The sequence below is a fragment of the Ochotona curzoniae genome, unplaced genomic scaffold, assembly GCF_017591425.1.
Source record: "Ochotona curzoniae isolate NIBS_2020 unplaced genomic scaffold, NIBS_Ocur_1.0 contig_430, whole genome shotgun sequence".
NCBI lineage: Eukaryota > Metazoa > Chordata > Mammalia > Lagomorpha > Ochotonidae > Ochotona > Ochotona curzoniae.
This window is the reverse complement of record NW_024466219.1, coordinates 15433437-15458591: the sequence shown is the minus strand read 5'-3', so window position 1 is coordinate 15458591 and position 25155 is coordinate 15433437. Positions and strand designations below refer to the sequence as shown.

At 54.7% G+C, this 25155-nt stretch overlaps 1 protein-coding gene across 1 annotated transcript; it reads right to left on the bottom strand.

Annotated features, from left to right (window-relative positions):
• Positions 1 to 1910: 1910 nt before the first annotated feature.
• MFSD4A (major facilitator superfamily domain containing 4A) lies at positions 1911 to 25155 on the bottom strand. Its single transcript, XM_040985530.1, has 10 exons — positions 24898 to 25155; positions 16832 to 17030; positions 16065 to 16343; positions 13089 to 13257; positions 12789 to 12904; positions 11989 to 12162; positions 10459 to 10606; positions 6077 to 6147; positions 4688 to 4808; positions 1911 to 3833 (listed from the first exon to the last, which is right to left on the bottom strand). Exons 1-10 carry the CDS (start codon positions 25125 to 25127, stop codon positions 3778 to 3780), a joined length of 1563 nt encoding a protein of 520 aa, XP_040841464.1. The 5' UTR covers positions 25128 to 25155; the 3' UTR covers positions 1911 to 3777.

Genomic DNA, 25155 nt, shown 5'->3' with positions numbered 1-25155 from the left:
GATTTGGGAGGCGTGGCAGTACCAACTTGTCTGGGTGCTCTCCGAGTACCCGTCAGCCCTTTTCTTTGTTGTGAATTTCCCCACTTGCTGGCTTCCCTGACTTCTGTGTGATTGTCCACGTCCATGCTTTGCATGGTGCCTTCCACCCAAAGGAACTAGTAACTTAACGTGTCCCTAGCAAATGCCATTCGTTTCAGTTGTTTTTAGGGAACCCTTCAAAGTATTAAAACCACATTTTCTTGGTCCTAGACATGCCACTGAGTGGTAATCGTGTGTTGATACAGCTGGAGAGACGGCCCGTCTCCTCCCCAGCAGCTTGGCTCACCTGTTGGCACACAAAGGGAAGTTGTGGCAAGGTCGGTTAGGATGATTGTTGCCGTTTTGAATTCTGTTTGTGGCAAAGAAACCTGACAGGGTCGTAGCCGGTGCGAAGAAGGATGCCCTAGCACTGGCAGGGTTTTCCTCTGTCCTCTGCCGGGGAAGCAGGATGGGGCACTTGGCACATCACTTAGTGTCCCCTTGGTTGCCCACCCCATCTCCGAGGGCCTAGGTTCAAGCCCCAGCTCTGCTTGCTCTGTCAGCTGCCTGTGGAGACACAGCCTGGGAGGCAGCAGCTGCTGGCTCAAGTATTTGAGTCGCTGCCCGTAATGTGGGAGACCTGCCTGGAGTTTCCAGCTTCAGACTTCAGCCTGGTCCCACCAGGCTGTTGGAGGCACTGAGACAGGGAACCAGGGAATAGAAGATCTCGCTTGCTCTGTTTTTTAAATAAAGATACATTAAACTTTTAAAAATGAATTTTTAAAAAGAAAATAGCGCAGTGGATGCTGAATGCATTTCCAGAGGCAGGGGCTGCTCCAGAAAGCAGGCGGTGGCAGGCTGCCCACCCAGTCCCCAGTGGTATGCAGATGTTTTGTTAAATTCTATAATGGTGAAATGCATCTTTTAAGAAAGATGATACTTTAAGAAAAAAACTTTTAGGAAGAACTGACAGGAATTTGCTTTGTATAATGCAGCCTAGCTTTAAGAAAGCACTGTATCAAGTTTACTAAGTCCAAAATTATACAGATATGTTAATAAATGTGCAACTAGATATGGACAATTGTATTTTTTTAAATAAATATTTTTAACAAAATGATTGTTGACTTGATCATTCATTTCCTTCTCTGATCTGTTTGAAGTAACCTCGGGGTCGTGTTTTTATCCGGGGTAAGCAAAGAGTAAGTTCCCCCACTGGGCGTTAGTTATTAAAACCTGCACTCAGCTGTTCCCTGTGTTTCGTACATGAACATGTTTGAAGATGACACTGTCGTGAGTGGCAAAGAGAGCTTGCAAAGTAGTTGTCAGTGTAAAAGGATCGGAGAAACGACTGCCTGAAAAGACTATTCACCAGGTGAAATCTTTTATTTTAAAAAATTAACATTTTAAAAGGATTTAAAATCAAATCAGATGCTTATATTGAAAGCCCTTGAGAAGGAGCAATTTTGCTTATTTCTCTTCCAGGCACTGTTTGTACAGTTTTTGAGAGAACTGGAGGCTTCTATTCATTAACAAACAAAACGAAGCCTTTTTGAAACTGGGCTGATACAACATCCACAGGAAGTGGCATTAGGAGGTGGCATAAGCCCGTCAGACAGCTGTTTCTGAAAGAGCAGAACGGAGTGGCACGTCCCTGACCCGGGGTAGTGTGGGTCCTGGACAGGACAGCCTGGGGAGCTGGAAACAGGCGGCTACCCTGCCCTGGTGTCAGACCCTTGCAGGTGTCCTGGCCAGCTGGCGCTGCTCCGTGGCTGGTGCCCAGGCCTCTGGCTGTCCACAAGCAGCAGCCCTGGGACCCTGTCTCTGGTGACGTGGGGACACTTAGTTCTGAGCTTATAGAGCAGGACCTTTCCCATGGAGAACAACATTTACCAAGTTTAAAATACTTTTATTTTAGGAAAGATAGGCTTCAATCTGTTGTTGGCTTCTATAGTAACAAATTAATCACAATCAACTTAGATATAACCATTGAGTCTTCTTTCTAGATCTATATAAAAAAAGGTTATTTTCCTTTGCCCAGATCACGTGTGTCCATGTAGGATTGCATTTTGACATCGGCTGGCCTCTTAAGTATTTGCAGTTAAAACTATACCCTGACCACCAGCTTTCCTAAGACATTGGATCTGTTAAACTTACAATAAATATGTACCAAGCATATGAGCAGTTCCTGAAACTGCTTAGAAGGAAGTTTTAAAAATAGAAATTGCCAGTATTTACTAAGCAATCTCTATGTCAGGCTTAGAGTAAGCGCTTTATACAAATTCACTTAATTCTTTCAAAATGCCTTTGAGGTAGGGTAGGTACTTTTAGAAATGCCACTTTACTGGTGAAAAGTGAGGTTGGAAGAGCCTCAGATGTGCTCCCAGGGCTGCCCAAGCTGGAGGGTGAGACCAAGGCTTGACCCAGGTCTCTCCAGCCAGATCCTTGTCATACACAGGATGCTGGTGGTCGGAGCCTGCGGCCTGGACAACACCTGCGGTTCTGGCCAGATGTCAGGCCTGTGAACCACAGCACTTGGGACAGGTGGCCAAGAACCCTGATCCACTTCTTTGCTCAGGTGCATAACATTTGCGTATACTTGAATATGCAAGCCAAGCAGGAGGCTGTCCCAACTCACAGCCTCCTGAGTCCCACCTTGCATTACTGCTTTCAGCAAACTGCACGGCTGGAATTGTGCCACACTTAGTCATTTGTTAAAGAGCTGGACGTGGAGGGTTTTTTTTTTTTCCTTGTACAAAAGATGTAGAATTAAAATGACAGGTCTTTGGGAAATTCTTTGTGCTGTTTCTCAGTGCCTTTTATATGCTTGTCAGTTCAGTAGGGAAAATGAGAACATGCATGCCATTGTCCCCACAGGCTTTGGACCCGTAAACATGGATGATTAGCAGCGTGGGCTGGAAAGTGGCTAACGTGATAGCTGTGGCCAATTTCTGTGGTATAAATGCTCTCACCGTGGCTGATCTCAAGACAGGGACATGCTGCCACGGTCAGCAGAGATGGGAAAAGGCCCAGAAGCTTCCATCACCTGGTCATTTCATCCCCCAGAAACCCAGCACCTCAAGAGCATCCGTAACATGGGGACATGGGGAGTCCTGGGTGTTTATTACCTCAGCTTTTCATAATTTAAGTCCATAAAAATTTCATAACGGCTGATGTTTTAACAACCAGCCCTCAATTTTATCAGGCAGCTTCTTCAAGCTGGTGTGAGCTGGCCCAGCATACCACTGAATCAGGGCCCCAAAGAGTAAGAATCAATCTTGCAATGGGCATTTTAAGCTGTGAGAAGGATGGATTCTGGCTTGGGCCCTAAGAGTACAGAAACGCCTTGCGCATGCCAGGGAGAAACTCGGGGTTGGCCTGGGGACCTTTAAACACATCTATATGAGCACTGATGACCGAGCGTAATAACTTGAACCTGGTTTCTCAGCCTCACCAACCCAGGCATGGTCCATGCATGAGGTGGAAAATGAAAGGAAGTGCAGGCTGGCTCCTACCGTCCCATGGGGGTTCCTGGATGGTTCCTACCAGAGCCCGTCCCCCAAATCAGGCAAGGGAAAGGGATGGGAACAGCCAGGTAAAAGTCTGCTAATGTGCCAGGGGGAGATTTGGGCATCAGGACTCCATGGAATTTCTTCAACGAACCAGGTGAGTGGAGAGACAAATGCATCAAAAGGTTGCCTCCACTGCAACCCTCAGCTTTTGCGCCCGAGGCTGGCTGGCCTGCTGCCCCCATGTGCTTGTTTACCTCTGGTAACATTCTGAGTTTTCCACGTCCAGTGATTTGTTTTGGGTGGAATCTAGGAAAGAAAAGACCCAAAGTCAGGCTGAGCAGCAGCCACCCCTCATCCATGACCCTGTCTTTGTGTCCTTGCCAGCTCTGTGGCTCCTGGGGCAGGCAGCAGAGCAAAGCCACACCTGCCCAGTGCTGGCCCACTGGGATTGCTGGTTGCTTTTAGTCTCATGAATATAAAAGCCATTTGGTTGTTCACATGCTGTTCAGCAAAGCCTCCCAGAATGTCTTTAGGAGAGCTGTCTGCTCAGGCTTGGGTCTGATGACTCCTGGGCCCCACCCTCCCTGTGTCATTAGTGTTTTTCTGGAGAGCGTCAGGCACTGCCCAGGGTCCTGGCCGCTGGGCCCTGGCCACCCAGCTCCACCTAGGGTTTCTGGGAGGGAGCCTTCTCTTAGGAGGTGGCTCTGCCTCCATCCTCCCGGGGCCCAAAGGCTGCTTTTGGGGGGGAAAAAAAAATCTGGACTGGAGTCAAAACCCAAAACTGCAAAGGGATGGCCAATTAGGCCGCTGGGCTCCGTTCCAGCCCAGGAGGCAGGCCCTACCTCGCAGGGCCCGGGGCCTGGCTGGGAAAGATTCCTGGCCCACAGCTCTGTGGCATGGTGGGATGCAGGAAGCCAAGTTCACAGTCCATGCCCTTCTGCTAACATAGAAACCCTGAGTCAGCTGTCCTGTGCCCTCCTGCCTTAAACAATCGCACGGAAAGCAGGAAGAGGGGAAGAGGAAGCTGTAGAAAAATAAACATTTCCGTGCATTCTGCTCAGAACAGAATAGAACGGTGCTTCTGGCCCAGCCTGCTTGGCCCCTAGCCTCCTCCCCACCCCGCTTTCCGCCTCTTGTGTGGGAGCCGAGCCTCTCCTTACCTGATGAGAGTCCAGGGTGTATCCTGTGGAAAAACAGCAGCAAGATGTAGAAGGTGAAAGCCAGGCAGCCAAAGATCACGCCACACAGCAGGAAGCTGTAGCTGCCCTGGGCCTGGAATATCTGCAGGAGCCGGAGGGGAAACAGGCATCAACAGGGGCTGGGAGCACGCAGGGGAGGGCACGCTGCAGTGGAGGGCACACTGAGCCGGTCCCGTTACAGGGCTGCCTGTCTACAGGAGCCACTCGTCCTGCACCTCGGTAGGGCTGGACCTCATGACCTCCCACAGTCATTTTCAGTTCTGAGTTCTAGAACTTTCTAAGAATCTCCCTGTCATTACTGACAGTCCTGCCAGGTGTCTGCATACCTGTAAGACCTAACTGGGGCTCTGCAGAAGATACACACTTTTGAACCTTATATTTGTTTTATAAAAATGCCAAACATACATCAGAAATAGCATAGAGAGGGACTGATACTTAGCACAGCAGTTAGGGCGCCCCTGTGCCCCAGATTGGGGTCCCAGCTCTGCTTACGATTCCCATTTCCTGCTGACATGTACCCCGAGAGTCAGGACTTGATGGCTCAAGTGGTCAGGCTCCCTGATACCCACGTGATAGCCCTGATGGAGTTCTCGGATCCTCGCCCGGCCTGGCCCAGCCCTGGCTCTCGAACACTGAGCCGCTAGGTGGAAGGGCTTTCCTGTTTACGTCTGTGTCTCTCACCTTCCCAATCAAATATTAGCTAAGGCCTCAAAACAGCAGCTTCTGGAACATCCTTAAGGAATTAGCAGCAATTTCATCTGGAACCTTCTACTTCCTGCACCAGATGACATTGAAACGAATCCCAGACATCACCTCACAGGGCTGGGCAGCAGAGAGCAGGCGGTGTGATGAAAGATGGAAAGGGCTCTGCAGACAGAGCCCGGGGCTGCAAGTGTGGCTGACCTAGGCCAAGTGGCCACACCCCCAGAGCTGAGGTCAAAGCGCAGATCATCTGTGCACAACAGCTTTCAATCAGACAGACTTCTTTGTCCTTCTGTGGACAAGCGTGGCTGCATCAGGCATGGGGCGGTAGCCCTGGCAGCATCTGTGAGCGATGGTGTGGGGGTGGGGTTGAGAAGGAGCTATGTGATGTTCCCACCGACTCTCTCCCCACCTTCCCCAGCCTAGCTCCTGGCACTGGCTATGTCCTATCTCCAGACCCCACAGCAGGGGGCTCAGCATCCAAGGCTGAGCCAGAAGTGGGAACAAGGCAACACCAGCCAGGTCAGGCTGTGCTGGCTAATTCAGGAAAGCAACAGCAGCGGGAGGGAAGAGCAGACACATCTTCCCACCTGCTGGAGGATGCTCCCCCTACCTCCCCGCCAGCCTGGCCTGGAGTCCCCTACGTACCGAGCCCACCAGCATCTGCAGGACCATCTCGCCGATTCCTGCCCCGGTCACCAGCACGGTGGTGGCACAACCTGACAAAAAAAGAGAAGGATTCTGTTCCGTGCAAGCATGTCCAGTAGACAGAAGTCAGCTGTCATAGTCCATGCAGTCACGGGAAATCTTGCAAAGAGGGACAGCCATTCGTGAGGTCTGCTTGAGGTCTTGCATCATGAAGGCCCCTTTGTTGTCTTGGAGTCTTCTGTCTGCAATTGCTTAGCCTGGCATTCAGAGCTCTTCCCAGGGCATTGCTCCTACATGCAGGCCAATCTGCCTACCCTGAGGGCCCTGGCCTGGCCCTGGGGAGCCACCTGCACAGACCTGTGGGGCCCGAGCTCAGCTAAGACTCTGTTTCTAAGCCCAGCCACATCATCTGCCAGCCATGCGACCCTGGACAAGTTGGCCAGTTTCTCTGGGTCTTGTTGGGCCTCACACTGGATCCTCCTAGGGTCACTGTGGACTCTGATGTGACTGACCTAAGTCAGGTGCCTGGGGAAGCAGTAGTGGGAGCTGTCAGCACCCAGGCCAGCCCCGCATCCTTCCACGTGGTCTCCTAGACAAAGCCCTTTAAGCCTTGCCCTGGCTACACCCTCTCTGTACATGCTCCAGCCAGGAGCAGCTTTCACTGGGTCCCTGGCCAAGTCCACGCCCTTGCCGAGGCTTCCTGACTCCCGATGCTCCTGGTCTGGTGGACTCCTGTTCATCTCTCAGGTCCCAGGTGATATTCTCATCACCAACTCCTCCCTGTCCCCGGGCCTGGATCCTTGTTTTTCTATGTGCTCAGATGGGTCCTGCACCCTGCTCCCGCCCACTGACTCCCACCCCGTCTGCTCTCTGCCTTCCCTGCTGCCCAGAGGCACCCAGCGGCACTGAGTGGGAGCACAGTGGCCACGTGTAGCAGGCATCTCAGTGCTTTGGATTAAAACAGTTACATCGTCTCCTCTGGACAGTGAGCGCCTTCTAGCTCTTTCCTTTAGGTTCACATCTTCTCTGTTCACCCCACCCCCCGACCCTTCATGCCTCCCCCTTTCCTCTCCTCAGCCCGGGGCCAGCTCACATCCCCTCTCCTCCCATAGCCCTCAGCAAGTCCAGTATTAGCCATGCCCTTCTCAAGTCCAGGGCCCCCCGACTGTCCATCTTACTTTTTTGTCCCCAGAACCATGAAGGGGAGGAGGCATATAGGTTTGCATGCCTGCACCCCACATCAGGAGGCCTGGGAGCCTCCCAGCTTCAGATCCAGACTCCAGCTCCCTGCTAATGTCCACCCTGGGGAGACAGCAGGGACAGCTCAGGTCATTGGGCTCCTGTCACCCGCATGAGGGACCAGGGTTGAGCTCCTGAACCCCTGGCTCAGGCCTTCCTGTGCCTGTGAATCAGCCTATGAGAGCTCTGTCTCAAATGAATAAAATTTTTAAAAATGTCAAGGACTTTCTGTACATAGGAGGCTGTGCAGGAGAGTAAGAATTGGCTGGTTCTGAGCCCCCGTGGGCCAGCCACGCTGTGCAGTTACATTTCCTCTAAAGCACTACATTCCAAAAGATAGGACTCTGCTTCCCCATTTTACAGATGGGAAAGTTGCGACTTAAAGAGAAGGAAATGAAATTATACAAGGTGTCCTCACATCTGGATAGGACAGTCTCTATTACACAGCTACTATACATGCCCTTATATGAAAAGCCATAAAACAAAATCAACAACAGGAATAAAGTTTAAAAATGTACAACTCCATGAAGTTAAATAACATGCTACTGGATGACCAAAATATTGCTGAAGAAATGAAAAAGCAAATAAAAAACATTGGCGAAAATGATGCCACTGTATGACCTATGAGTCAGTGAAGAATTCAATAAGAGAAAAGAAACTATTTTGAAGAAATGAAAATAAAAAAAAATATCAAAACCCATGAGTTGCAGCAAAAACAGTTTTGAAAGGGCCGTTGATCTCATAGTTTGCATGAAGGCTGCCTTATATCAGAGAGAACCTTTGGGAATTGACTTATCATATCCAGATGTGAAGATACAATGCAGTATGCATGTCTACTTCCAAATCACAGACGGACTCCCAGTGAAACTGTGAAATCTATCTTGACAATAGGGTGCCAGACTCTGCTGTTGTCCATACCCGCAATGTCAGGATACACTTAGATAGCAGAATGATGGACTTATGACTGCTTATGAAGGACTATACTATTGTAATAATATAGGGGAAATTAGTAGTAGGGGAGGGAATTTTGGGAGGAGGTAAGGGAAATCCCAGAGCCTATGGAATGGTATCATAAAATTAAATAAATTAAAATTTAAAAAAGAAATTAAACAAGGTCATAAAGTCAGGAAGTGTGGAGGTGAGTTTCGAATCCTGGGCAGGAAACACAGGTGCAAGCCTTGAGCTGCACTAAACCCCAGGGCCTAGCACAATGTCGGGGGGTTCAATGTCAGCTCTCCAACAGGCCTGGAGGAGCATCCCACTGGATGGGAGGAAGCAGGGAAGGGTGAGCGGACAGATCAGGGGGTGTGGGAGCCAGAAAGGGTATTGCAGGGCAAGCTGGAGGAGAGACTGTGCCTCCCTGGGCAGGACCCCAGGGAGCCAGCACTGCACCCAGAGCAGAACAAGCAGGAGCAGGATTGGCTGGCTGGATCAGGACAGGATGCAAGAAGCGTCTCAGGTCCCCATCTCTGTCAAGGTCAGGGCCTCCTCAGAGGCACGCTTCAATGGAATTGGTCCAGGTGCCCATGGAGACCCCAACTCAGAGGAGCCCAAGTCAGACACAGGGAGACTCTCGGGGTCAATGGGGCAGGCTTGCCTTTCCTCTAAGTTACAGACAGCACACAGTAGACATCTCGGGCTCATTTGGATCTCAGTTTGCACGCAAGTACACAGAAGGCAAGTGGGAAGGAACAAGGGGGCTTTCACGTTGGTGGGGTGCAGAGGCCCAAGTGCTTGGACCATCTTGTACTGCATTTCCTAGCCCATCAGCCATTTCTACCTACTGCTTGTGTGGCTTGAAATTCGTGTAAGGAACATGTTGATTTTATAAAACAGCCTCTCCATTTTGAAAATGGGACGCCATGCAGACTTATCATAGAAAATACTCAGTAATGATGTTCTGAGCTAAGATGGTTTGTGGATTATCCTTCAACGTCAAGGACCAAGGGGCCAGCATTTTGCAGTAAAGTTAAGCCAGCATTTCATAGGGGTGCCAGTTCAAGTCCAACACTGGTTCAAGTCCCAGCTACTTCACTTCTGTTCCAGCTCCCTGCTAATGGGCTAGGAAACGCAGTAGAAGATGATCCAACCACTTGGGCCTCTGCACCCACATGGGAGACCTGGTGGTATTCCAAGTCCTGGCTTTGGTCTGGCCCAGCTTTGGCTGTTGGGGCTTGAACCAGTGGAGGGAAGATCTTTTTCTTTTTCTCTCTCTCTGTGAGATCTTCCCTCCACTGATCTACTCCCCAGACAGCAAAGCCTGGAGCCAGGAACTTCTTCCAGGTCTCCATGTGGTTGCAGGGGCACAAACACTAGGGCCATCTTCCGCTGTTGCTTCCCCAAGCACCCTAGCAGGGAGCTGGATCAGAAGTGGAGCATCCAGGACTCGAACCAGTGTTCATATAAATGGCAGCATCCTGAGTGGCAGCTTTACCCACTGTGCCACAATGCTGCTCCCCTAAAATGTCGTTTCCCCAACGACTCAGTCCCCTCTTGTCCCCCTGTGGCTGTGGGAAACAGAGCCGGGTGCAGCTGTAATTGTCTTGTCCTCCTTGAACACCCTTTTCCTCCACTTCTAAGAAGCCTCGCTCATTTCAGCACTGGTTTTCCAACCTCTAGGATGATTCCAGTTACTTCTCAGAGTAATGTTAAGTGTTCAAAAATGCAATTATGTTTAATTAACTCATTATAAAGAGCTTTGCCATATGTATTTGGGAGGGCTAGGGCAGGGCTGGGGAGATGAGAGAATCAGAAGCTTCTGACATCAAAAAGCTGTGTCACAACCCCAGCCAGGCACGGGATCATCCTTCACATCCCTCATGCTTCCAACAACGTCTGCCACACCAGGCAAGCTGGCAGGCACTATTGTTCGCAATCATAAAACACTTGTCTTGGGCCATAATTTCCTTTTTCTTTCATAATTTCAGTTTTTCTTTTTTCCTTTGAATTTGAAACTGTCCAGCACACACACAAAATGCCAGCTGTGAGTCCACAGACACAGCTGAGACATGGATCAGCAACAGCAGCCTGGGGCCAGAGCCAGCCCTGCCGTGCTCCTGCTGGGGCCAGAGCCAGCTGGGAGCTGGGGCAGAGAGGCGGGACAGAGGTGGAGGGAAGAGAGGCAGACCAGGCCGGTCACTCACCGGTGTATTGCAGAATGTCCTCGGTGTAAGCCAACATACTAGGGAAGGTGCTACTGAGGAACAGGCCCAGGCTCGCGGTACCCAGGAACAGAAAGAGGACATCGTAGGAGCAAATCAGCAGAAACAGGAATGTCACCAACACGCCGACCTGTCGCCACAGGGGGGTGGGCATTAAAAATCAGAGGTGGGGTGGGGGAAGGCGGGTGATCCCACCGACCAGCCCAGCCCCTCTCAGCCTTGGAGAGGACGTCTCAGTGTGCCTGGCGCGCCACCGTGTGGACCACCTGGGAATTGCAACTCCCTTAGTGGGAGCTGCCCGGGAAGCCCCCAAGTACGTGCGAAACCACAGGGAAGCGCGCCCCATCTCACACCCTCGCACCCACCGCCAGCAGTGGGCGTTGGAATGTGACATTGCCTTTGCCCCAGAGTGTCATCCGTAAGCCCCGGGAACTCCACCCGCATCTTCAGTTTCTTCTGGAGTGGAGAGCGGGGGGAGGGGGAGGATGAACGCCCACCTCCCTCCTCTCCAGCCCACAGGGAGACGAGCAGAGAGGGGAAGTAGTCTGTCAAGCGGCCGGGTCTCCGCCCTCTGGGAGCGGCAGCCAGCTTCCCCTGGAGGCCCAGGGGCTTCCTCAGCCAGTGTGGCTCCTCCCCAGACCCTCCCCACCACGGGCAGCTGGGCCCAGAACTCTTCCTGGCAAAAAGAGGCTCTCTGTTGCATAGGCATCGGTTTTTTTTTTTTTTTTTTTTTTTGCTAACCCCATCTCTAAGGTTTATACCCATGCTTTTGCGTCCACATTAATTTTAGGCAAAACACATCTGGGAAGAGGACCAGATGAGAATCCTACCTGTGCCGCACAACTGGTTTATGTCCTAGGTTCCTAATCCGGCTCCCAAAGCTACACTGGGGTCAGCGTTTGGCCCATAGGTGCAGGGGAGCATGGGTTTGAATCCCAGCTCTGCTGCATTTCAGCCGCCTGCTACTGCACACCCCTGGGAGGCAGCAAGGATGGGTCAAGCACTAAGTGCCTGGAGCACCTGGCTCCCAGCTGTGTGTGCAGTGAGCTAGTGAATAGATCTGTGTGTGTGTGTATTAAAGAAATCTTTTTTTAAAAAATCACACAGCATAGCTACAACATGCAAATCACCAGGCCCAACCCTGGTGGGGGGGTGGTGGCTATACAGATGTCTGGGGGTTCCAGGCCTCTATGGGCAGCAAGAAGGCTTGACCAGCTTGGTGCCAAGGTTAGCAAGGGAGGCCAGCACATGTGTCCCTCTCTGGGCAGTCTGTGTCAGCAGGAACCTGTGTCCTGTGAGGTCCCAGCTCCTTCCTGTCTCTGCTTCTGCTCCTGTCCAGCGGACACACAAGCTGCCCCGCCCCTCCTCGTCAGCACCTCTCCCCCCTCGTGTCTACGTCCCCAGCCAGGCGGCAGTGTCCAGTCCCAAGCACGTGTCCTGGGGCCGTGGCTGGGAGCACGTGGGCTTTCCTGGGCGGAAGGTGCCCCCTCCCCTCCAGCACTGGCCACTCACCACATTGATGAACACCATGGTGGCCGGCTTCATTCGTGAGGAGACCGGGATGGAAATGAGTCGGCCCAGCGTGATGAAACCCCAGAAGAGACTGGGGAGGTAGCCTGCCACCTTGTGTCCCACCGACAGCGGCTTCTCCACCGCATAGCTGTACACAAAGGCTGAATATTCTCCCTGGGGAGAGACCAGGCCCCTGCTGAGCACACCTGTGGCCCGACCCGGCTAGCAGCTGGTGACGCAGGGACTAGCTTCAGAGAAGCAACAGCGACCCCACAAGGCCTGGACAGGCACTGCTCCCCAGACAAACACTCCCAGGTGTGCACAAGCATCTCATTTTACAGGTGGAAGAATGGTCAGCGGCAACTTGGCCAAGGTCACACTGCAAGTCAACCAGCGTCACAAGCACTCCCCGGTGGTGGACAGAGTTCTTAGTTAAGCAACCCCTCCTCACCAGGGCTCCTACGCAGAGCAGCAAGTTAATCAGTCAGCTATTTGAGCCAGTCTCCTCCTAAGAGACTTCAGAAAGCAGCAGAGAGACTTGCACCAATGCAGCCGAGGTGACTAGAGGCAGGAATAGCTGGGCTCAGCCCTCCCCAGAGGCCAGTTTTGTCCAGTGTTCTGGCAGAGGCACTGTGCTTTAAGGCTATGCACTCCAGGGCACTGCTGGCAACCCACATGGGCCCCTACCTAGAGAGCTGACCCAAGTAGAGCAAAGCTAGCTCTTCCTGGGTGTCTAAGAATCCTGGGTGCGCTCCCAGACGTGAGGATGTGGCCCCCCCATCCCTCGCCCGCGGACTCACCGTCATCCCGTCTGTCATGAACAGGACCAGGGCAGCTGTGATGTGGATGGCAAAGAAGGAGTTGGGGGCTCCTTGGCAGTTCTTCCGCTGGCAGCAGCTGAACAGGCCCTCGTGCCCTAGGGAGGTGCAGGAAGGGGCATGGCTGGAGGAAGGCACAGGGGCAGGGGGGCACCAGCTGCTTCCACTTGCTCTAGCTTAGTCCCTCCCCCAGGCCAGCGGGGTCAAGGCTTTTTCCTAACCACTAGCACCTGGGTACACCCTCTCAGCAGGGAAGGTGGGAAAGGTCCCAGGAGCCCCCACCTGAGTGTGGCTGGAACTTGGGGGGCAGAGAAGAGGCATCGTCCTTTTCAGGGGGCTGCGTCTCCAGGGCGAGCTCGTCGGCACTCAAGAGCAGGGGCCTCCTCTGGGGGCAGCAGGTCAGCAGCCGCTCCTTGGAGAGCAGCAGCAGCACTGCCATGGGCACTGGAAGCTGCGGGGGGCGGGGCATCGGGTCAGGAAGGCCCCTCCTCCTGCCCGTGCCTGGCACCTATCTGCACAGCCCTGGCAGCAGGCGTTTTTTTTTTCCCCCAAGGGTGCCCACCTGAGAGCTGCCCCCAGCCCATGAGCCAGGTGCCTCACACAACTCCTACTTCATCTCCACCAGTCCCTCCGGGCCTCCGCTGGCTGCCGAGTGGGGACCAGCAGGTAAATCTCATCTCCAACCTCCTGAGCTGAACAGAGGTCTGCAGACCACTGTGCCTCCGGCCTTCTGGCCGGCAGGTCACGGAACACTCCAGAAAGCAGCTTCATTTGAGTCCACTATGGTATTCCAAGATTGGGGGTGGGAAGGGGCAGTTAACATCCCCACTGGACAATGGGGCAACTGAGGTTCTGAATTGTGACTTCAGGCCAGCATTGTGACACAGCAACACCAGCATCCCATGTGCACACTGAGTGCATGTCCTGGCTGTTCCATTTCCCTTGTAGAAGCCTGCTAATGGCCTGGGAAAAGACAGAAGTGATGGCCAAGGGTCTGGGCCCCTTCTCCGGGCTGCCTGGGTGGTGTGTTCCAGGAGGGGCCATGCCTCTGAACCAGAAAACCCAAGCCTGGCCTCCTGCCATGCCAAGTACATGTTTATGAGAGCACCTCACAGGCCCGCTTGCCTGCCGCCGGCTGCTCACAGCTGTTTACACGAGGCTTTTCCGGAACTCCCAGGAGCAGTGGGAAATGTCCCCTGCTTCAGGGTTGCCTGGAGAGGCCTCGTGCCTCCCTCAGGTGCCCCTGCTCGCATCTTAAAACCCTGGCTGCCAGGGAGCCCTGGACCACGCCCAGGTGCTGCCTGCCACCTGCTGCAACTTGAGCCTGGGTCCTTCGGGCTTCCCCAGGGGCTGGTGAGCTGGGCCCAGGACTCCTTCCCAGCAGCCACTGCCCAGCCTGAGTCTGTGCCAGCTTGCCAGCCGGCCGCTCCAAGAACCTCATTCGCTCCTAGGACTCGGGGAGACTTGCACTGCGCATTTCCCCAGTTCCTCCATCATTGTAAAAGGCAACAAAACAGAATAAAAACACCCCCTAAAGAGCGCCTGGTACCTCCCAGGGGTGACCTTGGGAATTTCTGCACTCAGAACTACTGGTGCCTGGCAGCAGGAAACCTACAGATCCTGGTGGGAAGAGTCAGCCGGTTCCCTTAGGGAGAGACACAGCCCTTCTCCACTATGCAGTGGGGGGACAGGAAAAACACACAGGTACCCAGCAGGCGTAGTGCCTGGGGGAAGGCCAAGGGGAAACAGCTGGGAAAGCAGCAGATCCTGGAGGCGGGGCTTGCCAGGGAGGGGCTTTCCCAGGATTGGCTGGCGAGGCTGCCAGGGGGACACCTGGCTTCTAAAAGGCTCCTGTGTTGGGCAGCAAGAGTGACAGGTGAGGTGAACCCAGGTGCAAGCAGGAGAGCATGCCCCTCTGCACTACACAGTTTATTCTCAGGCACAAACCTGTAGAGAAAGCAAGGAAATTCTGCAGCAAAGTCCCTCCAGCCTGTGCTTCCAGGAGCACAAGACAGCCCTTGGGCTTCAGTCGGCCCTTACGGTTCCTGGTGGTGTTGTCCCCCTTCCCTGGCCAGAAACAGGGCCCCGTGCCCTCCCCAAGTCCTCCTTGGAGTGCCCAGGCCCAGGAATGCTTTGTTCCCCCAAACAATGGATGGAGGGGAGAAGAGGGAAGAAAAGGTACACAGCTGAGAGCTCCAGCACTGCCCAGGGAAGGCTCCAAGGGGGCTGACTCGTGGGACGCAAGCAGTGGCTGTGTGCTAAAGTTTGGCTTCTAGCCTGATGCAGCCTCACTGGAGCTCTGAGCTAGGGACAGGAGGTAGGGGGACATGACACCTGCCATACCGCTCAGTGCCAGTGGGCAGACTAAAGGCCCCTTGTAGAGCTCCATGTGCAGCAACTTGCTGAGGCATGGCACCTGCTGGGCAACCTGGCCCACAAGTCTTACTGGAGCATAGATGGGGCCCTAAGCCAGGGGGAAGAGCAACTGGTGTCTCTATTCCTCAGCGGGGCCATCGGCCTCCTCGGACACTCCCTGCCCCTGGTTCCACACAGGGCCCAAGCCAGGAGGCGGGTACCCTGGTATTACCCGAGTGCTGCCAAAGCCAGGAGACGGGTACCCTGGTATTCCCCAAGTGCTGCTTAGGCTAGGCAGGTAGCAGAGTCGGGGAGAGCGTCTCCTCAGTTGGGCCTTTAGCTGCATCCTGGGCTGAGGGAGGATGCCTCTGGAACCACACTTAGGTAAAGTTTGGCCTTGGGTTGCAGAATACCCCAAGTTGATCAAGCTGACTTGGCAGTGGTACACACTTGGGGTACAGTCTATTTAAAGGATGGTCTCTTAACCTTGCTGCTATAGCCAGAGGAGCTTCTTAGGGGTCATTTGGTCCACCCCAGCCTTTATAAGCGCACCTGGCAATCATGTGGCTGGGTGGGGTGGGGGTTCCTGGAGAAGATCCTCACATCTTTAAGTTTGGTCCCAGAGTCTACTTCATCCGGCCTTGGGGTAAGGGAAGGGAAGCTGATTGCCATCTTGTGGTGGCAATGCCTGCCTTGGCCTGCCTTGAAGACTGTGATGCCAGAAGACACAGCCGAATGCCCCGGGAGGGTTAGCAGCATCCCCCCACCCCTCTGCATAGTTCTTGCATCTCAGCTGCAGCACGCATCTCAGAACATGTAGAACCCCTGTTGGAGACTGGACAGTGGATTGGAGGTGTGGAAGGTCACGTGCCCCTCATGCCCTGCCTCCCCAGTGCTACTCACGTTGATGAGAGCCATGATCCAGAAGGCATAGGACACGCGAGTGCCTGCCCCGTCCTTTGGGGTCAGCCCCGGGAGCGTCTGGTTGGGCCGCAGCTGGGCCCCGGCAGCGGCAGTGACGGCTGCATGATGCTGGCCCAGGACCCTGGAGGCGTGGAACAGGTGGCTCCTGGAGGTGGCATTAACTGTGGCATTGGCGGGCAGGCAGCTGGACTCGGACAGGAAAGGGTCGGCGATGAGGGGGCTCAGCAGAGCACCAAAGCCCACAAAGAAATGCAGTACCTGGGAAAGGAGGGGTGTGGCTTTGTTCAGGCTCAGAAGTGGTGGCCGAGGAGCCCCTGCCTGGTCCCAGAGTGGGGACAAAGAACTGCAGCAGCCTGGGTGATGGAGGCCAATCCCACCTTGGCCCCCCTCCTCCTTCCCCAGCCTGAACCCACCCCTGGGGATGGTCACCAAGTTTGCATCCACTGGCAAACAACGCCATGCAGGGAAGGGCCAGATAGGAACCTCTGATGACAGGGAGGAGCAGGAACTATGCAGGGAGGGAAGGTGACAAATAAGGGCACAGTAGGGACAGCAAGCCCTTCCTCTTCACCATTCTGCCAGTTACAAGGAACTTCCTGTTAGGGCAGTGCAGGCATTGGTCCTGCCCCACCCCAGAAGCCAGGGAACCCAATCTTAGAGGTGTCAGGAGGCTGCCTGGGTGGCCCAGCTGCAGGTTCTCCATCCTGCTGTGGGTAGGGACCATAGGACAGGCAGGGGTGGCTCACCTGGAGGAAGATGGCTGAATCCTTCTGGTACATCCTCACCAGCTGCATGTTGGCCACAGTGTCAATGCAGCCCATGGCTAGACCGGCCAGCGCCATGACCAAGGCCAGCACCTTCACATCATGGCACAAGGGGATGACGGCAAACACCAGGGAGATGGCCAACGTGGAGGTGAACAGCGCCCACAAGGACTGAGCTAGGCTGAGCGGGAGAGAGCCAGGGTCAATGGAAAGCCCACAGCCTTCTAAGAAATGGCCCCAGCCTCCTCGGCCTCCCCACTTGCTTCCTGCTGCTTCCTCCTGGGAGGACTCAAGGTGCTGTGGTGGCGTTCCACAAAGCCTCATTGCTTCTTATTCTCTTTGCAAATGACAATGCTGCTGACACCTTACATTGCTTGTTTGCAAACAGCTGAGTGCAAATGGATTGCTGTGTCAGTAAGGCTGCCTTGAGCAACACCTACAGGGGACAGGACCAGGTGTGTATGTGGCTGGATGTGGGTCCCTGGATCACTTACCCACAGAGAGGTGCTATCCTCTAGGGCGCCCACCCCAGCCAAGTAGTACAGGCCCCTATGGTAGGCAGAGGTCATCTGCCTGGCAGGTGTCTGGAAGGACTGGGCAGCAGGGTTCTGGAAGGGTCTGAATGTTGTGTTCAAAACACTGGAGAGCCCCCAGGCAGCCTCCAGACTGGCTGCTAGGTGGAAAGCTCCGGGGTGTGGGGTGGTGTGGGCCAGGCAGGATGCGCCCTCTGGGGCCCTTGTCATGTCTCCTGCTAAGTCCCTTCCCAGCCTCTGATCCTGTATCTGGAAAAGTCCTTTATCAAAGACAAGTATTTTCTCTTCTCTTGTTTGGAAAGACAACTGCTCAGAACTCAGCATGGGAGGAGAGCAAAGGAGTGGTGGCTGTCTAATGCCTTCTGACCCTCTACCTCACCTAGGGTCCCCACCTGACAGTCCTGAAACTGGTTGCCTCTACCACCTTGCCCTGGGACACTCCTGTAACAAAACCACTCCGTTTCACCTGTTCCCTCCTTGGCACGCAGCACACTGGGGCAACAGCATACACCACAGAGTCCATGCAAATGGCAGAGCTCCCAGGCTCGCTCTGTCCTCACCCCTCAACCCTGCTTCCTTTTCCTCCACAAGACAGACCAGGCAGCCTTTAGGGTGACCCCACAGCAACAATATGCCAACACTGCATTCTCATATAACAGCCCCACTGGGCCAGGACATGACTCCTCCACACGGTCAAGCAGGATCCCCCAAACCAAGCGCAAATAGTGCCTGGAGAATGAACGCATTATTGTGAAGGCCTAGAAAGAACCGGATGAAAGCAGGAAAGTCCGGGAGCAAGGTTCAGAGGAAAGAGCACCTGTGTGTACCTGCCTGGGTCTGTGGCCCAGCACCAGCCCTGGGGTGCACACGCACAGGCCAGCATGCAGAGGCACTGTGACGTCAGGAGCCCTGGCTATACCGAGGTGTGGGGCATGGAGTATGGAAGGAGACGCTGGCAGAAATGACACCATGGAGAGGCCTATGCTGTTGGCCCCAGGAGCAACACCACAACACTAGGCTGAGGAAGGCTGAGAAAGAAGATTCTGGAGCCTGGAAGCTAACCCAGGTGTTCTGATGTTATGCTGCCTGTATTCTCTGTGGAAGGGTGCATGTGTGCGTGTGAATTTGTACAAGGGTTGGTGACAACCAGGGACCCAGCCAGTCTGGAGAGGGCCGCTCGCAGACAGCCAGAGGCCCAATTCTATGGAGCCATGAATGGCAGGGGTAGGCAGCCACGGTGTGTGGCTCTGGGACCCCCATGACCCCTTGGCTGGTGTTGCTGGGCTCCAGAGGCATGATTACAACTGCTGGCTCTGCTGCAAGCTTCCCACGGTGTTTGTTGCAGCTTGGTACCACTGGAAGCCCTATGAGCCTGTCCCTCTCTACCCCCGCCCCCCAACCCTGCATAGGACAGCCTGGGGAAAGGGGCTGTAGGCCGCCAGGCCAGATTATCTGATGGAAATGACAAGGACGGAGAGATAAGTAGCAACACAGGGCAATGGCCAGGAAGGAACCCGGGGACTTTGACAGGACGGGGGTGGGGGGAGGAAAGGGAAGCAGCAGCCACCAGGGATGGGGGTGGAGGTGGGAGTTGGGGGGCTGCCCTGTCCAGCCTACTCTGTTGCAGCCTCCCTTCTTGTCATTCTTGAGCACAATGCGAGAGACCCACATGGCCCAGAGACACGCAGGAGGGAGAGGAAAAGAACAGACAGGAAAGAACTGTAGAGTGCCTTGCTGGCTTGGGGGTCCACACGCCTGGGTGGTGCCTGAGGCTCAGCACCTTCTAGCAGAGGGTGGGAGGGCTGAGCCAGGGGAATGGGGACTTGCTCCTGGCACCTAGGGAACTCCTGCTGGGGATCCCAGGCTCTTGCCAATTGCATCTGCAGGGCTGTGCCTGGGCATTCAGAAATCAGCAGAAACACATATATCCGGAATGGTATGTATGCTTGGCCCCCACAAGGAAGTCGCCAGTGTGTACTGGAGCCAGACTGAAATATGGTTCTCTTCTGTTACAAACAGCTTGGTCAAGGGCCCTTCCAGGACCATGGGTAATTAAAACAACACATCAATCATGTCAAAGACATCTGCCTGCCTTCGAGGATGGAGAGTGGCTTGGAATCCCAAGACTGGACTCCAGGTCTAATTCAACCATTTCCCAGCATTGTGGCACAGTCGGGGGACAACCAGTTCTGCCACAGGAAACTGAGCTGGGGAATGATGTGATGTCAGAGCCTCCTTTGCTCTCTCACTGATATTCCCACCCTGACCCCAGCCACCTGCAGTCCCACCCCATGCTAGCCGTTCCCTGTTGGCCCTGGGCATCCCCAGGACACAATGCTGCTTCCTGCAAACCACTCTCAGCAGCAAGAGCATGGACCAGTGCCAGCTCCTGTTCCTCCTTACCCCATGTCAACCACTCTTCTGTGACAGAACTGTTCTGGCCACAGTGACCCGGGGTAACCCCAGGAGGCTGCTCAGTGGCTGTCAGGGACCATCCAGCATCACTGCTCCCCCTAGGGTCTCCCAGCTAGAGCAGTGCTTAGGACCTATATCCCCCAGCCAGGCAGGAAAGGGAGCAGATCAGAGCTAGGATCAAAGTCTTATGACATCCAAGCCAGGCAAAGGACCAGCAGAGGGTGGCCTAAGCTCCACCCCTACCCCACCCTGAGTGATTCAGGCCACTCAGAGGATATGTCCCATTCCCCTGAGGCCAGTGGAGGCCCAGGGTACAGCTTGGGGGGGTGGGGGGGCCAGCATGCCCTGAGAAATAGCCAAGTCACTTATTATTGGCTCCTCCCACAGAGGAGGTGCAGGCGGGGAGGGGGCTCGGCTGGAGGTGCCTGCTAAGCTGCATTCACCCTCTCCAGTGTGACCTTGTTTGTACTGTTGACCTCCTCCCTCCCCACCTGGGCCCTGGTACACTAGGGCCTCACCCAGACAGGCACGTGATCATCTTGACCTGTGCACCTGCTCTGGATTTTCCTGGTTCTGTGAAAGGTGGAGGGACTGCCAGGCTCCAAACAGGAGGACCTGGGCGCCAAGGACACCAGGCAGCTATCTCCTGTCCTTCAGGGATGGGGAGAGTATGGAAGCTCTATTTGTGCCACCCTTGGTCCAGGCTGTGCCAGCACACCACCCTCCGACAGTTTGACCACAGGGACCGCTTCTGCCCAGCGGGAGTTCCAAGGACACCCTCCCTCCCTGCCCAGCCTGTTGGATCCCCCTTTCTAGAAGTACCAGGGAGGCAGAACTACAGATGGGGGCATCCCCAGTTCTTAGTCATCCCCAAAGGGACAGGCAGCCCCTATAGCTAGGAGGGGACACTGGAATCCAACCTCAATTTCCCAGGCTGACGGGAAGGGCTGATGGGAAGGCTGGGGAGGGCTGGAGAGAGGAAGCACCCTCTATCTCAGGCACCTGCAGACCCCACTCTGACAAAGCTGAGGGAGGGCACAGATAAGCCTGTGTCTGGGGACACTCCAGCCTAGGGCAAGACCATCTGTCAGAATCAGGCGGGGCTGCATTCTGCACACAGAAAGGATAATTTTGGTGTTGGCTGGGTCCTCACTCTGTCCTGGAGCACCCCTCTCCAATCCCTGCACATCTGGCTGTCTCTTGTCATTCAGATGTCAGCTTTAATGTCACCTGGAGGAGAGGGGCCTTTTCCAACAGTAGCCCCTCTGGTGAGGGACTCACAATGGGCTGAAAAGGGGCAGGGGCATAGGTACAGGGACTTTCTGGAAGGGGGACCAGACCAGCCACAGCCCAGCTCAGAGCCTGGGGAACTGACTTGTATTATGTTCCAGTTGCTGCAGGGGTCAGCCACTGGGGAGCAGGTCTGAGAATGGTGGGAGCCTCAATGTGGAGTCACAGCTGAGGCTGGGGCCAGGGCTGCTGCAAGGATCAAGGCTGAGGCTGGGGCTGGGCCAGAGCCAGAGCCAGGGCTGGGGTCAGGGCTGGGGCCAGGGCCAGGCAGGACATGCAGACTAAAAGGAGTTGGAGAAAATGACAGAGGAACTTAGCCAGCCTCTCATGAGAAGCATGTATACAGGGAAGTGGGAGGGGACTGGGCGAAGGCCAGAGAGGCTCTCAAAGGCATCTCTCGGCCCTAATGATGCCTTTAAGATAAGGGGCAACTCTTCAGGGTGGTTTAGCAGGTCCCCACTACCAGGAAAAGCCTAACCTTTTGTTTGAGTGCCCCTTCCCTGATAAAAGACACGGCGGCAAACTCTGCCAACCACAGGCACCTGGCTTTCTCTGCTCTGAGCCATTTCCTCCTTGAGGCAAGCCAGCTTTTCCCAAGAGAGGTCTTCCTCTGGCTACATCCCAGCACCCCCTCCCTCCCTTCTTCCTAGTCTCTTTCAATCTTACAGTCTGTGCTAGAAGCTGGGGGTGGGTGGCAGAGGACGGGTGTGGACAGCTGGTGCTGTCCAGGCAGTGAGGGCTCAAGTCCGCCTCTGCAGCCACTTTCCCCTCTAGTGTCTGCCCTAGCTCAATGGAGGCTTCCCGAAGATCCCTGAAGCCAGGGGCCCTGAGTTTGGGCTAAAGGCCAGGTAGGATCTGAGAAGAAGCCCCATCAAAAGGGACACGCCTGACTCTCCTCCCCCATGTGTCACATGGAACCCCTCCCCTGCAATAGCTGGCCCTTGAAGCTCTGTGGGCACAGCCCCCACTTCCACGTGGCAGCCCAGCAGCATGCTAGCTGCTAAGCACTGGAAGTTGGGAGGTATTGGCATCTTCACTGAGATGCAGTGAGGTCCTGGCTTACCAGGTGTAGAGGTCACTTTCAGGGCTGATGAAGGTTCTGTTTGTTTTTTGGGGGGGTTACTCAGGGACTGTGACAAGAGCTGCCTAGAGTTAGCTGGAAGGTGGCAAACTCAGGTCCCACCCAAGACCATCCACCCACTACTGCAGGAAGTCCAACATGGTTCTCCCACCCAAGGAAACATTCTTTATGACATTCTGTTTTGGGGGTGGCAGGATTGAGGTTCAGAATTTAAACTTGAGGGCGGGGCACGATAGCATAGTGGTTAAGGTCCTCGCCTTGGACACCTGGGAACCCATATGGGCGCTGGTTCTAATCCTGGCAGCTCCACTTCCCATCCAGCTCCCTGTTTGTGGCCTGGGAAAGCAGTCAAGGACAGTCCAAAGCCTTGGGTCCCTGAACCCACGTGGGAGACCCGGAAGGAAGTTCCTGGCTCCTGGCTTCAGATCAGCGCAATACCAGCCGTTAACTGATTCACTTGGGGAGGGAACCATCAGATGGAAGATCTTCCTTTCTGTCTCTCCTCTTCTCTGTACATCTGCCTTTCCAATAAAAATAAACAAATCTTAAAAAAAAAAAAAAAGAATTTAAACTTGAACCACAGACAGGACCTGCCCTCTCTAGCCCCTTCCCAAGGTCCAGCATCGCTGTCCCTGGAGCAGCTGGAGCTCACAGGATACTCATGCCAGGCTTGGGCCCCAACAGCAGAGTGCAGATTATTCATGAAAGCAAGAGGCATCGCCTGGGTTATCTGGTTTGAATCCTGGCTAGCTCTGTGATGTGAAGCAAGTTTCCTGATTTCTTTGGGTCTCAGCTTTCTCGTGCATATGAGGGACACGACGGCTTGACTTTGAAGGGATTCTGGGGAGACAAAATGGGTCAGTACAGCCAGAGGACAGACACGAGTGCCTGGTAGAGAGCAGGAGCGCCATAGTTAGTGATGGCCACTGTCATCACCTGAGGCTTTTCTGGGAGCTGCTTCCTGCAGTAGGGCCCTCTCTGCTGTCTATTAAGAGCCCCCTGTGATGTTGAAGAGCCCCAAGAGAGACAGAGAGCTATCCCGGAAGAGGTGGCCCAGTTAGGTGTGTCACAGAGCCAGACCTGCCACGCTGTTCTTTCTGACTCATGCTGCTCTCATTCTCTTTCCTGCTCTTGGCACCATGTAAGCTAAAAAGTTCCAGGTAAGGGAGCTTTGGGAAGTGAAAACACTTTAAAAACAAATAAAAATACCTCTGATGTTTAGAAATCTCTTTTCTTTACTTCTAATTAAGCAAAGGATCTAATTAGGCAAAGGATCTTGAGCTTTTGTTTTTGTTTTGAAGATTTTGGGGGCTGGCATTGTGGCACATGGGCTATGCCGCCACCTGTGATGACCACATCCCATGTCAGAGCACCAGTTCGAATCCTGACTGCTCTGCTTCATATACAACTCCCTGCTAAGCAGTCTAGGAAAGCAGCAGAGGATGGCCCAAGTGTCTGGGTCTTTGCCACCCGTGGGAGAGACTTGGTTGGAGTTCTGGGTTCTCAGCTTTGGCCTATCCAGCCCTGGCTGTAGTGGGCATTTGAGGAGTGAACCAGCAGACAAGAGATTTCTCTCTTTCTCTCTCTAAATCTTCAGATCTTCATCACATAGCCTTTCATACAAATAATCTTCAAAAAAAAAAAAGATTTTCCAAACATCATTTCCATCGAATCCTGCACCAAACCCACACAATCCCGGGTGTACTGAAGGACGCTCATTTCTGAGAATTCTGTGGTTTACAAGAGGATTTGGGGAAAGGGGGGTGGGTGGATAATCACTCCCTGATGGAGAATGCCTCAGCAGCTTAAGGGGGGCCCATCTGTACAGACACCTGTGCTGTTCTCCACCACCGCCACATTCTAGGGAGGAGTCTGCACCCAAGGGTGTGCGCCCAGACTCTTTGCTGGGGGAGCCTGGCTGCGTGGTTGTCCCCAGGCCAGCTGCTTGCCTGAGTCCAGGATGGCAATGGGCTGGGAGCTGGGACCAGGGCAAGCCGGCAGCAGCCCCCGGATCCCAAGTCACTTGCTCCTCCACGCTTGGCTCTGCTTTCCCGGCTGTGCTAGCAGCCATTCCAGAAGGGCCCTGCGGAGGTGGTCCTCTCCACCCGCACTGCCAGGAGAGGGAGATTCCAGGACAGTCGCAAACGGGGCATCCCTGGGGTCTGTGCGGCAGAGGCTGGGGGGAGAGGGGGAGAGTGCTGGGTAGGCAGAATTGGCAACAGAAGGGCCTCCTGGCACCCTTGGTGGCAGTTTCCTCCCTGAGACACCTAAGCCCTCCCTACTCGAGTCTGCCACAGAGAAGGGCTCTGTCTCTGGGGGCCATCCCAGCATGTGTGTCCTGGCTCCCTTTGGGTGCACCTTGCCCGCTGGTGTGGAACTGACAGGGTCCTGGGCACCGGGTCAAGCCGTAGGCCAGCTCCTGGCTCCTGGCCCTGCCGCCGCCCCTGGTGGGTTGGGGTGTCCAGCGGTGGCGGTGCCGGCGGCGAAGCTCGGACCCTGCCCACCTCCGCTCACCCCCATCACCTTCTCCCGGAGCGGGCCGGGAGCCAGTGAACACGAACACATAATGCAAAAGTCATCTTGGGTCTCCGGAGAGTTTTCCGGGGAGAGCTGGACTGGGCTGAGCTGGGCTGGGCTGGGCTGGCGGGGAGGGAGACCGCCTTGGCCGCCCTGGCCGGCGGGGCCGGAGATCGGGGATGAGGGGGTGGCGGAGCAGGGGTGGCACTCACGTCCTCTTGAAGACGCCCCCGAGGGCGCTGCCCAGTAGGAGGCAGAGCTGCTGCGAGAAGAAGACCCAGGAGATCTGGGGCAGCGAGCTGTGCGTCTGGCAGCGCAGGTCCAGCAGCGTGGGCCCCAGGAAGGCGAGGCACAGGCCGAAGCTGAAGAAGGCGCTCCAGTAGGTGAGCGTGGGCTGCAGGTTGCGGCGCAGCAGCCCCGACACGCGGCCGTCGCAGCCCATGGCTCGGCCGGCTCAGCCAGTGGCTCGG